This window comes from Otolemur garnettii, unplaced genomic scaffold, assembly GCF_000181295.1.
Source record: "Otolemur garnettii isolate 467f Iridium unplaced genomic scaffold, OtoGar3 scaffold00015, whole genome shotgun sequence".
NCBI classification, from domain to species: domain Eukaryota; kingdom Metazoa; phylum Chordata; class Mammalia; order Primates; family Galagidae; genus Otolemur; species Otolemur garnettii.
This window is the reverse complement of record NW_003852410.1, coordinates 29,480,817-29,493,333: the sequence shown is the minus strand read 5'-3', so window position 1 is coordinate 29,493,333 and position 12,517 is coordinate 29,480,817. Positions and strand designations below refer to the sequence as shown.

General features: G+C 42.4%; 1 protein-coding gene and 1 non-coding gene across 3 annotated transcripts in view; one reads left to right on the top strand and one right to left on the bottom strand.

Moving 5' to 3' along the window:
* The window catches only part of ABHD6 (abhydrolase domain containing 6), a 54,197-nt gene that overhangs the window by 27,911 nt on the left and 13,769 nt on the right, over positions 1-12,517 (top strand). For both annotated transcript variants that reach the window (XM_003785543.3, XM_023510691.1), the window contains exons 4-6: positions 6,644-6,800; positions 8,784-8,897; positions 10,286-10,418. In XM_003785543.3, the coding sequence (XP_003785591.1) occupies positions 6,644-6,800; positions 8,784-8,897; positions 10,286-10,418 (404 nt within the window). The remainder of the gene's footprint in view (positions 1-6,643; positions 6,801-8,783; positions 8,898-10,285; positions 10,419-12,517) is intronic.
* LOC111723772 lies at positions 4,150-4,256 on the bottom strand. Its single transcript, XR_002772242.1, has one exon. It is a non-coding gene; the product is annotated as a U6 spliceosomal RNA (small nuclear RNA).

The following is a 12,517-nucleotide window of genomic DNA, read 5'->3' as shown; positions in this document are numbered from 1 at the left end:
TCTTCTGCCTCCACCTCCCAAGTAGCTGGGACCACAGGCGCCCACCACAACGCCCGGCTATTTTTTGGTTGCAGCCATTATTGTTGTTTGGCAGGTTCAGGCTGGATTCGAACCCGCCACCTTAGGTGTATGTGGCTGGCACCTTAGCCGCTTGAGCCACAGGCGCCGAGCCTGGGTACATGTTCTAAAGAAGAAGTTTCAAACAATACTTGGACACCAATGTTCATAGCAGCATTATTTACAAGCTAAAAGAGAAACATCTCAAAAGTTCATCAATAGATGAATGGATAAACAAAGTATAAGGTATACAGTAAACTCCCTGTTACCCACAATGCAGGCAAGCAGCATACTCAAGCACCCACCATGTGACCCAGCAAAAAAAAAAAAAAATCAGAATTTAAACTTGCTATGCTGTGCTGTCAGTAAGCTAAGGCTCCCTGCATCACTCCTGCAGCTCCCATGTTGTTCTCTGTGACAGTTTGAAGTGTTAATGTGTATTACCTGATGTTAAAAAAATATAGTAATGAAGTTAAAAAATGTATTAGCTGTCATTTAACTAAAATTGTATCATGCATTTACAAAGTTGTTGTATAATACAGTAAAACCTGTTACAGTGAGTGAAGTTTGTCTTTGTCTTACTTTGCTTTTACTTTTTGTATTTCAATATTAATAAAAAGTCAATGCAGAGATTATGGTATGGGATAGTGTAGAGTATAGAATTAGTTAGGTCTGTTTTATTTATTTATTTATTTACTTTGTCTTACTTTGCTTTTACTTAGTGTATTTCAATATTAATAAAAAGTCAATACAGAGATTATGGTATGGGATAGTGTAGAGTATAGAATTAGTTAGGTCTGTTTTATTTATTTATTTATTTATTTTTTAATTTTTTTTATTAGATCATAATTGTATACATTAATTCTCTCATAGGATACAGTGTGTTACTTCTATATGCAGTTTGGAAAACTCTCATCCAAGTGGCTAACATAGCCATCATGTCTTTCTCATAATTGTTATGTTAAGACATTTATATTCGACCTTTAGACAAATTCACCTGTACCCAAATAGGATAAACTATAGGCATGATCCCCACAATATCCTTCTCTTCACCCATCCTCCCCCTCTCCTCCCCCTCCCCTTTCCCCGTAGTCTAGGGCTCCATTGGTCTTTTTTTAATAGTAACTCTCAAGCAACCAGAAACTACATTTATCCAGAATCTACCAATTGCCATGGGTGCCAGATAACAGGGAGATTATGGTACACACAATAGAATATTATTTAGCCTTAAAAAGTAATTACATTCTGGGCAACGCCTCCGGCTCAAAAGGGTAGGGCGCCAGCCTCATATGCCGGAGGTGGCAGGTTCAAACCCAGGCCCAACCAAAAGGAATGACATTCTAATGTCTGTTAATAACATGAATCAACTTTGAAAACATTATGTTAACTGAAAGAAGCCAACATAAAAAGATAAATGTCTTGGGTGGTGCCTGTGGCTCAAAGGAGTAAGGTGTCAGTCCCATATGCCAGCGGTGGTGGGTTCAAACCCAGCCCTAGCCAAAAACTGGGGAAAAAAAAAAAAAGGCAAATGTCTTATATTTCCACTTACACAAGGTATCTAGAATAAGGACAGTCATGGTGGGTCACAGCTGTAATCCTAGCACTCTGGGAGGCCAAGGCAGGTGGATTGGTTGAGCTCAGGAGTTCAAGACCAGCCTGAGCAAAAGCAAGACACAATCTCTAAAAATAGCAAGGCCTTGTGGTGGGTGCCTATAGTCCCAGCTACTCAAGAGGCTGAAGCAAGAGAATTGCTTGAACCTAAGAGTTTGAGAATGCTGTGAGCTGTGATGCTACAGCACTCTAGTAAGGAGGATAAAGTGAGACTCTGTCTCAAAAAATAAATAAATAAAAGATATCTAGAATAGACACCCATAGAGGCAGAAAGTTAGTTACTATAGGCTGGGAGAGGGGAGAATGAAGAGTTATTACTGAGAGCAACAAAGTAAGACTCTCTCAAAAAAAAAGAAAAAGAAATAAAGTTCTGGAAATGGATAGTGGTGATAGTTGCATAGCAATGTGAATAGACTAATGCCACTGAATTGTACACTTAAAATGAGGCTGGGCTTGGTGGCTCACATGCCTGTAATCCTAGCACTGTGGGAGGCTAAGGCCAGTAGATTGCCTGAGCTCAGGAATTTCAGGCCAGCCTGAGAGAAGCAAGACCCCGTCTCTACTCAAAGTTGAAAAAAACTAGCCGGGCATTATGGTGGGTGCCTGTAGTCCCAGCTATTAAGGAGGCTGAGCAAGAGGATTGCTTGAACCCAAGAGTTCAAGGTTACTTTGAGTTACAATGCCATGGTACTCTAACTAGGGCCACAGAAACTCTGTCTCAAAAACAGAAAACATTTTTTCAAAATTGTTTCTGTTTTACCACAGTAAAAAAAAAAAATTTCTTTAGAGGTTTCTGCTAACTAGAGGAGAGACTTCTAGGGTGAGGAGTCTGGACTCCAGAAGGCTTTTTCAAAGAGGGACCCTGGGGAAGTTCCTTCTTAGGGCTTTTCTATTTAGGTCAGTAGAGGGAAACTTGACTGACTTCTCTTTCTCAAACAGGAGCAGTTTGGCTCTTGTACGAGACTGTTTGTAAAAAATCTGGCTCCTGGCTCGGCGCCTATAGCTCAACCGGCTAGGGCGCCAGCCATGTACCCCTAAGGTGGCGGGTTCGAATCCCCAGCCCGGACCCGCCAAAACAGCAATGACGGCTGCAACCAAAAAATAGCCGGGCGTTGTGGCGGGCGCCTGTGGTCCCAGCTACTTGGGAGGCAGAGGCAGGAGACTCGCTTGAGCCCAGGAGTTGGAGGTTGCTGTGAGCTGTAATGCCATGGCACTCTACCCAGGGGGACAGCTTGAGGCTCTGTCTCAAAAAAAAAAAAAAAAAATCTGGCTCCTGAGACATTTATTTTCTCTAACTCTTTATTTCTTTCCTATAAGGTTGCAGCTACTGCTAATCTCTACCTTTGAGAAGAGGTAGTTTACTTTATATTATCATTTAACAAGGAAGTTGGGTTTTATTGCCCCTCTGGTCTTTCATAACTTTTAGCCTCCCTATAAGGTTAGAGTTTTCTTCCTTAAAATCCATTGGGAAGTGATTAAAGGGAGTGATTAAATCCACTCTCTCATTGAAGGGATCATTTGAAAATGTTGAAAATATTAGTTCTCAGGCTGGGTGCAGTGGCTCACACATGTAATCCTAGCACTCTGGGAAGCCGAGGCAGGTGGATTGCTTGAGCTCAGGAGTTCAAAACTACTGAACAAGAGCGAGACCCCATCTCTAAAAATAGCAGGGTGCTGTGGCAGGCGCCTGTAGTCCCAGCTACTTGGGAGGCTGAGGCAAGAGGATTGCTTGAACCCAGGAGTTTGAGGTTGCTGTGAGCTATGATGCCATGGCACTGAGGGTGACAAAGTGAGACTCTATCTCAAAAAAAAAAAAAAAATTTTAGTTCTCCAGCTCCTTATTTCCAGAGCTTAGGTTTAAAGTTTTCCAGTGGATGTACCAATTAAATGAAAAATATTGAGTATTACCAAAGAGTTCTTCTTGGTAATGAAGAAGCCCTCATTTCCTGAGCCTGGCATTGTGGCTACTTCCTAGGGCTGTCTCCCTTCCCTCTGAGTTAAGCGGTATGGGGCTCTCTCCAGCAGGCTTGCTTCTGCTGTTTCTACCCCTTGGTGCACTTTTTCCATTGTTTCCAGCTAATATACGTTGAGCATTCAGTAGCCTCCTCAAGTCTCACCTTGTCCACAGGATCCTTCTCCTTCTTCCTTGAGCTCTCTCTCGACTTGTGTGAGAGTTGCAGAGAATTTGATAATTATAAAAAGGTAACAGAAAGAAAAAATAAATCACTGATATCCCTTGAATCATATTCTTCAATGCCTCTTTTGTTCTCACTGCCTCTTATTCCCCACCTTATGTGTGTTTACTTAATTTTTTTTTTTTTGAGTCAGAGTCTCATTATGTCACCCTCGGTAGAGTGCCGCAGCATCACAGCTCACAGCAACCTCTAACTCTTGGGCTTAAGCGATTCTCTTGCCTCAGCCTACTAAGTAGCTGGGACTATAGGCTCCTGCCACAATGCCTGGTTATTTATTTTTTTTAACCAAAATATGGAACGCTTCACAAATTTGCGTGTCATCCTTGCACAGGGGCCATGCTAATCTTCTCTGTATTGTTCCAATTTTAGTATATGTACTGCCAAAGCGAGCACCTAGCTATTTTTTTGTTGTTACAGTTTCATTGTTGATTAGCAGGCCCAGGCTGGGTTTGAACCTGTCAGCCTGGGTGTATTTGCCCTACCCACTTGAACATGTTATGTAAGTTTATAAGCAATTGATATCTCTTCTAACTCTGAATTACCTTTTCATTTATATTGCCCAGTGTCAAACTGGAGTTTGGTAAGCTCTTTATAATTAAGGATATTAATCTGAGGCTATCATATTTGTTGTAAATATTTCCCCTAATTTTTCCATCAAAGGTTGGCAAGTAATATATTTGAAAGAACAGAAAATTTTTATATAATAATGACCATTTATTGAATACATACCATGTGCTGGGTGGTGAGCAAAACTTTATGCATGGATTATATTTTTGTTTGAGACAGAATCTTGCTCTGTCATCCTGGGTAGAATGCAGTGGCATCTACCACTGAATGAGTTTGCTACCTCAAACTGCTGTCCTCAAGCAATCCTCCTGTGTCACCCACCCACGTAGCTGGTACTACAAGCACATACTACCATTCCCAGCTAAGAGTGGGGTCTTACTCTTGGTTAGGCTGGTCTTGAACTCCTAAGGTCAAGTGATCCTCCTGCCTCAGCTTCCCAGAGTGCTAAGATTAAATTTAAGTCACCACACCCAGCAGATTATCTCATTTAATCTTTGCCATATCCTCCATGGAATGGAGCATTTTCCCATATTATATGTGTATGAGGACATTGAGGTTCAAGATCAAATAGTCAGTGTCTTAGTCCGTTTTGTGTCATTGTAACATAATACCATAGACTGGGTAATTTATAAACAAAAGTTTATTTGGCTTACAGTTATGGAGGCTACAAAGTCCAAGAGCGTGGCACTGACGTCTGGCAAGGGCCTTCATTGCTGCATTATCTCATGGAAGGTGGAAAGGTCAAGAGAGTCTGACAGCAAGGAAAGGCAAGAGAGGTCCAGAATCACTTTTGTCAGGAACTCACTCCCGCACTAACAGCATTAATCCATTCATGAGAGAGGAGCCTTTGTGGCCTGGTCACCTCTTAACTGTCTTACCTCTTAATACAATACTTACTGTATTAAAAGGTGGGACTTCACAATGGGAATGAAATTTCAACATGAGTTTTGAAGGGAACATTCAAACCAGAGCAGTTGGTAAGCAGAAAAGCTGGGACATGAATGGATAAACAAACTCATGTCACAGTACCATGACTTAGAACTTTGAAATATGCTTGCTTTGTCACAGAAGACTTTTAAGCTAGCCATTTTTATTGTGTTTTTAACGTTTTGAATAGGCAGTGCAGTTATTAAAAAAGTATTAAGGCTCAGCACCTGTGGCTCAAGGGCTAAGGCGCCAGCCACATACACCTGAGCTGGTGAGTTCGAATCCAGCCCAGCCCATTGTCACAACAATGACACCTGCAACCAAAAAATAGCCGGGCATTGTGGCGGGCGCCTGTATTCCCAGCTACTTGGGTGGCATAGGCAGGAGAATCACTTGAGCCCTGGAGTTGGAGGTTGCTGTGAGCTGTGATGCCACAGCACTCTACCCAGGGCAACAGCTTGAGGCTCTGTCTCAAAAAATAAATAAATAAATAATGCAGTAAAAGTCTCCCTCCATGTCAGTTCCCTGTCACCTTCTCACTTCATCCCCATCTCCACGCTAGATACTCATCTTTATAGTATCTTGTGTATTCCCCCCCCCACTTTTTTTTTGCAGATGCAAGTAAGTATAAATATATATCTTTTTCCCCTCCCCTTATTATATACAAAGGGTTAAGTTCAAGTAATCAGGTTAGGTTATTTGCTTTTGCAAGACTTGGCTATGTCTTTAGTGTGAAGCATATTCCAAAATGAATCTCTGATTGAATTAATTATATTTCATCTTGAAGAGATCTTCATGCCAAGATTTCAATTTGTTTAGATGGTAATTTCATATTGAAATTGATTTGGGGCCAAACTCCAGCACTGCCAAGTTTTATGTAACCAACAGAAGCTGAGCTTTCAGCCAGCTGCCATATGCTGTGAGAAATTAAGCCAGAGTGCAGACGGTTCTCAAGAAATAAGTTATCTCTTGCAAAGTCTCAGAAATACATATTAACAACAGGTTATTATGTGTGGCACGCTCTTAATAGAACAGCCCTTTTCTCTTCTAAGAGCGGTTAGTGAATTGCATTCCAAAATGGTTATTTAAGAAGCTTTCTAGAATGGTTTGGGTTTAGTGGTCCTTGAAGGTGAAGTTCTGGTGGACTCCAGAGACCCATGGAAGACAGGGGCTGCGAAAAGTTTTTATCTTACCCCTGTGTAAGACTTACAGAGAGGACATATGCTTTTCTCCAAGCCACTTATCCCCAGCTTGCTGCTTTTGTTTTGCCTTTGTTTCCTGCCCAGGTACTGGCGGAGGACGTTGGGCATGCAGGTCCGCTATGTTCACCATGAAGACTATCAGTTCTGTTATTCCTTCCGGGGCAAGCCTGGGCCCAGGCCCTCCATCCTCATGCTCCATGGATTCTCTGCGCACAAGGACATGTGGCTCAGTGTGGTCAAGGTGCTGTCCTAGATTTGGTTCTCAACCTGTGGGCCACGACCCACAGGAACTGTATTAAAGGGCCATAGCATTAGGAAGGTTGAGAACCAATGGCTTAGAAGAAAATGGTTTCCACTTGGACATGATGTCATCAGCAGTGTATAAAGCAATGGGAACCCAGAGCTGTAGTTCAAGTCATCGTAAAACTTATGCAGTATGTTGTCCAAATTCTTTGGTCAGACAGAATTTATTTGAGTTGAATATTATTTATGAAATATATGCCTTAGAAATCTTTTCATGTGGGTGGCTCAGCGAGTAGGGCACTGGCCCCATATACCAAGGGTGGCGGGTTTGAACCTGGCCCCTGCCAAACTGCAACAAAAAAAATAGCTGGGCATTGTGGCAGGCGCCTGTAGTCCCAACTACTCAGGAAGTTGAGGCAAGAGAATCACCTAAGCCCAAGAGCTGGAGCTGGAGATGCCACAGCACTCTACTGAGGGTGACAAAGTAAGCTGCTATCTCTAAAAAAAAAAAAAAGAAAGAAATCTTTTCACGTTAGGAATATTTTTACAGGAGGTTTCTGACATATCATCATCTCAGAACTGCCTTGATGATCAAGATGGGGCTTCTAAAATGTCATTTGTTTTGGGCAGCGCCTGTGGCTCAAGGAGTAGGGCGCTGGCCCCATATACTGAGGATGGCGGGTTCAAGCCCAGCCCCGGCCAAAATTGTAAAAAAAAAAAAAGTCATTTGTTCTTTTATAATCACAGTTCCTTCTCTTTCTGCCCCTCCTTCTCCTCCCTTTAATCCTATTCCATTTCCCTTTCCCCCTACTTTTCCTTAGCCACTTAGAGAAGTTAACTTGATTTGGCAGCTTTCTGGAATAGCTTTCCCAATCACCTTTGTCTTGGTTTACTTAGAATGGCCACCAGCTGTGAAGGCTGGGATGGCAGAAGTCTTGGGTGGGAAGCACCCCAGGCTTTTACCTCAGGCAAGACCATATTTGAGGGATCCAGGTTTTTTTTTTTTTTTGACACAGAGTGTCAAGTAATCCCCCTGGGTAGAGTGCCATGGCATCACAGCTCACAGCAACCTCCAACTCCTGGGCTCAAGCGAGTCTCCTGCCTCAGCCTCCCAGGTAGCTAGGACCACAGGCGCCCACCACAACGCCTGGCTATTTTTTGGTTGCGGCCATCATTGTTTTGGTGGGCCCAGGCTGGATTCGAACCTGCCACATTAGTTGTATGTGGCTGGCTCCTTAGCCACTTGAGCCACAGGTGCTGAGCCAAGGATCCAAGTATTATCTATACCAGGAGGAAAAGGCTCACATAACCTCCAGCCACTTGTGTTCTCATTTCTAAATTCCACTATGAGGACAGGCATCCTCATGCCTTAGTGAGCCCTTCACTTCCTGTCCCCACCTCAGATAAACACCTCTCTTCTAACTAGATATCTTTTTGTGGATAACTGATGTTTCTCAGTTTCTTGGTTAAAAGTGGTAAATATCTAAATGGAAGAAGGTGTGTTAGAATGGTATTTATCCCAGAGATTATACCTTAACGTTAAAAAAAAAAAAAAGTTAAAACCAGGATCAAGGTGATTAGACACAGTTCTTGGGGGAGGTGTTGCTCCTATTGGCTCTGGAGCTGGCCAGGGTTCTGGGATAACAGAACCATCCCTTCTAGTTCCCCATGAGCAATATGGAGAAGGCAGTAGCACCTGTCAGCTGGTGTCAGGAAATGACAAGAGACTTAAACCTGCCCCCCTGACTTTTGTCCTTCTTTCAGTCATCTTCTGAGCCCTCTTTCATCTGTGCATCTTTATGGGCCTCTACTCCTGATGGGCTACAGGCATTCCTTGTTCACATTCGTAGGGTAAAGCATTGAGTGGTCCAGACCTATATATCCCCAGACATGTCATTCACATGTCAACAACCTTCCTAGAAAAGTGGGCAGACGTGTTGTATACACCACGTACTGACTCTGTGGGTCTATGTGTCCTCAGTTCCTTCCAAAGAACCTACACTTGGTCTGCGTGGACATGCCAGGACATGAGGGCACCACTCGCTCCTCCCTGGATGACTTGTCCATAGATGGGCAAGTCAAGAGGATACACCAGGTAAGCAAGAGGCTCCCCCAGAGATTGTGCAGACAGGGCTTGACCATTTACCATTGCATGCCCAATTGAAGAGGAGGCAAGAGAATTCCATGCTGACTCAGAAACAGTCTCCGGTGCATTCTGTCTACAAGTAATTGTGAACAAAATGGCAACACAGTGATATCCTTGGTCAGCCATGGAGAGCTGGGGCTTATTACAGACTGTTTGCCTATAAGCCTATTGCATTTAGTTGTTTGTGAAGAAATACAATTGAGGAATTTTCTCAACTCTTTGAAAAGGAGTTTAATATTCCTTAAAATCAATTCCCTCTCGGGCGATCTATTTCTCCACCTTTAGCTGATGATAAGAGTAGTAGCCCCCTTTGCCTGGTTGGAGAAGGTGCTTTTTGCATTTATCCTATTTTAGCATCTAACTCTTGCCCCCCTAGCTGGATTTCAAAGGCTATAGTAGTGTAGAAGTCATAAATTTCAGGTTGACATTATTTTCCCCAGATAAGGATATTTATTTAGTATCTGCTTCTCTTCATGAAGTTATGTATTTTAATAGGGTCAGAAACCTTGTCTCTTTGGCTCTTTGCTATAGCTTTAGCAGCTAGTTCCATGTACATAATTGATAGCCAATAAATATCTTTTAGATGGATGGATAGATGGGGCTTTAGGGGTCCTCTAACTATGGCCCACAGACCACATATGGCCTGCCAAGAACATTTATCCTGCCTGCCGGGTGTTTTTGCTGCCGCTGCCTGTCCTCCTTAGAAGCCAACTTGTCCCAGGCCCACAGTCCAGCCCTCCAATGGTATGAGGGACAGTAAACTAGCCCCTTATTTAAAAAGTTTGAGGAGCCCTGGGGTAGATGGTTGGTTGGAAACTTTATTGTATGATTTGATGGATAGATGCATGGACAGTTGAACAGACAGGTGGATGAGAAGGGCTTTAAATTAGGAGAGGAGTTATAAACCTACACATGGGCTATATTTGACCTGCCACCTATTCTTGTGAACTAAGTTTTATTGGAACATAGCCACACTCATTCATTTGCATACTGTCTTTGACTGCTTTTGTGCTGCAATGGCACAGTTGCATATGTGCAGCAGAGATCAGATAGCTCTCAAAGCAGAAAATATTTATTCTTTGAACTTCTGTGTAAAAATTTGGTGACTCTTAAGTATAAATGACCCCTCCCTCAGTCGCTTATGCTAGGTAAAGAGAAATACATGCAAGATGCCGCAGGGTTCATGTTGATAGTGGATCTAGTAGAGTTTCAGAACCTCTTTTATCAATGGCCATTTTCAGTTGTCTAAAGGAAGTATAGGGGTGTTCTACTCTGTCATCATCCTTGTCATTGTCTATAGCTTTCTAACAAAGCCTCCTTCTTATTTCCCTTTCTAGTTTGTAGAATGCCTTAAGCTGAACAAAAAACCCTTCCACCTGGTAGGCACCTCCATGGGTGGCCATGTTGCTGGGGTGTACGCTGCTTACTACCCATCAGATGTCTCCAGCCTATGCCTCGTATGCCCTGCTGGTGAGTTATGAGGTTAAAACGTCACTTGGTGGAGATGAGTCAGTGATGAAACAAGTGGCGAGTCTCTGCAATGCATGTTTCTTAGAATCATCTTTTTGATATGTACTTTAGAAATAGGCAGCATTGACTGGTAATAATAACCCAGTGTTTTTCAACGTTTCTTATCTCACGGCACACTTGAACCTATAGTTAAACTTCCGTGGCACACTTAAATTATGTTGATCAGAAAAAAAGAGTGAAAAAAAGGATATATTGTGGGTTCGAATCCAGCCCAGACCCGACAAACAACAATAATGGCTGCAACCAAAAAATAGCCGGGCGTTGTGGCAGGTGCCTGTAATCCCAGCTACTTGGGAGGCAGAGGCAGGAGACTCGCTTGAGCCCAGGAGTTGGAGGTTGCTGTGAGCTGTGATGCTACGGCACTCTACCCAGGGTGACAGCTTGAGGCTCTGTCTAAAAAAAAAAAAAAAAAAAAAAAAAAGGATATATTTCCTGTGCTTTGAATTTCTTTTGAAAATAATCTTTAAAAATTTTCTCAGCACACCTGAGATCTTCTCACTATACACCAGTGTGCTGCAGCACAATGGTTGCAAATCACTGCTCTAACCAACCAGTAGTAGTATAATCATAATCATGACCAGATAGAGTTGGAAATACAGAACCAGGGCCAGGTGTGATTATGGACACATGCCTGTAGTCCTGCATACTTGGGATGCTGAGGAGGAAGGATCAGGCAGGACTGCCAGAGCAAGACTCTGTCTTTATAAAAAAAAATGAAAGATAGAGCTGGGTGCAGTGGCTCACGCTTATAGTCCTAGCACTTTGGGAGACCGAGGCAGGTGGATTGCCTGAGCTTAGGAGTTTGAGACCAGCCTGAGCAAGAGTGAGACCCCTGTCTCTGATAAAAATAGAAAAAACTTGCTTGGCATTGTGACAGGTGCCTATAGTCCCTGCTACTTGATAAGTTGAGGTGTGAGGATCACTGGAGCCCAAAGAGTTTGAGGTTGCTCTGAGCTATGATGATGCCACGGCACTCCACCCAGGGTGACAGAGGGAGACTCTTGTCTCAAAAAAATAAATAAAATAAATAAATAAAAATAAAAGATATTTAAAAATTTAAATTGTTTTATTTTATTTTTTTAATTTTTAGGGAATCCTTGAGGATACACAGTAAAAATTTAAAACATTTTAAAAAGAAAACACAGGCTCGATGCCTGTAGCTCAGCAGCTGGGGCACCGGCCACATGTGCCAGGGCTGGAGGGATTGAACCCAGCCCTAGCTTGCCAAACAACAATAACAGCCACAACCACCACTACCATAACCTGTACTCCCAGCTACTTGAGAGGCTGAGGCAAGAGAATCGCTTAAACCTAAGAGTTTGAGGTTGCTGTGAGCTGTGATACTACGGTACTGTACTGAGGGTGACATAGTAAGACTCTGTCTCAAAAAAAAAAGAAAAAGAAGAAAAGAAAAGAAAATACAAAGTTATCCTTGTGAGGTACTTAATTAATATGTGCATAGTGGCTCAGTGAGTAGGGTGCTGGCCTCATATACCGAGGGTGGTGGGTTCAAACCCAGTCCTGGCCAAACTGCAACAAAATAATAGCTGGGCATTGTAGCAGGTGCCTGTAGTCTGTCCCAGCCACTCGGGAGGCTGAGGCAAGAGAATCGCCTAAGCCTAGGTGTTGAAGGTTGTTGTGAGCTGTGATGCCACGACACTCTACCAGGGGTTAATAAGTGAAACTCTGTCTCAAAAAAAGTAAAAATAAAAATAAATGTGCATAGTGCTTTGCAGTCCATGAATACTTTGAAATACAATGTTAATAAAATATTACCCTTCAACATTTTTTGAGCTCTTCCTAGCTAAGTTCCTTATATGGATTTTAATGTTGCCAATAATGAAGTGAAGGTACTACTTTAATATTTCTCTATGAAGTGAAGGTACTATTATTATGCCTCTCCTCTTTTTTGCTGAAAACTCAGATCTTTATTCATTACAAAAATATTTTTAAAAAATCAACATACTTTAGTTTCTCTGTTCTTATGTGTATATGTGTCAACATGAGCTTTAACATGTTTCTAGAGATTACCATCTGTT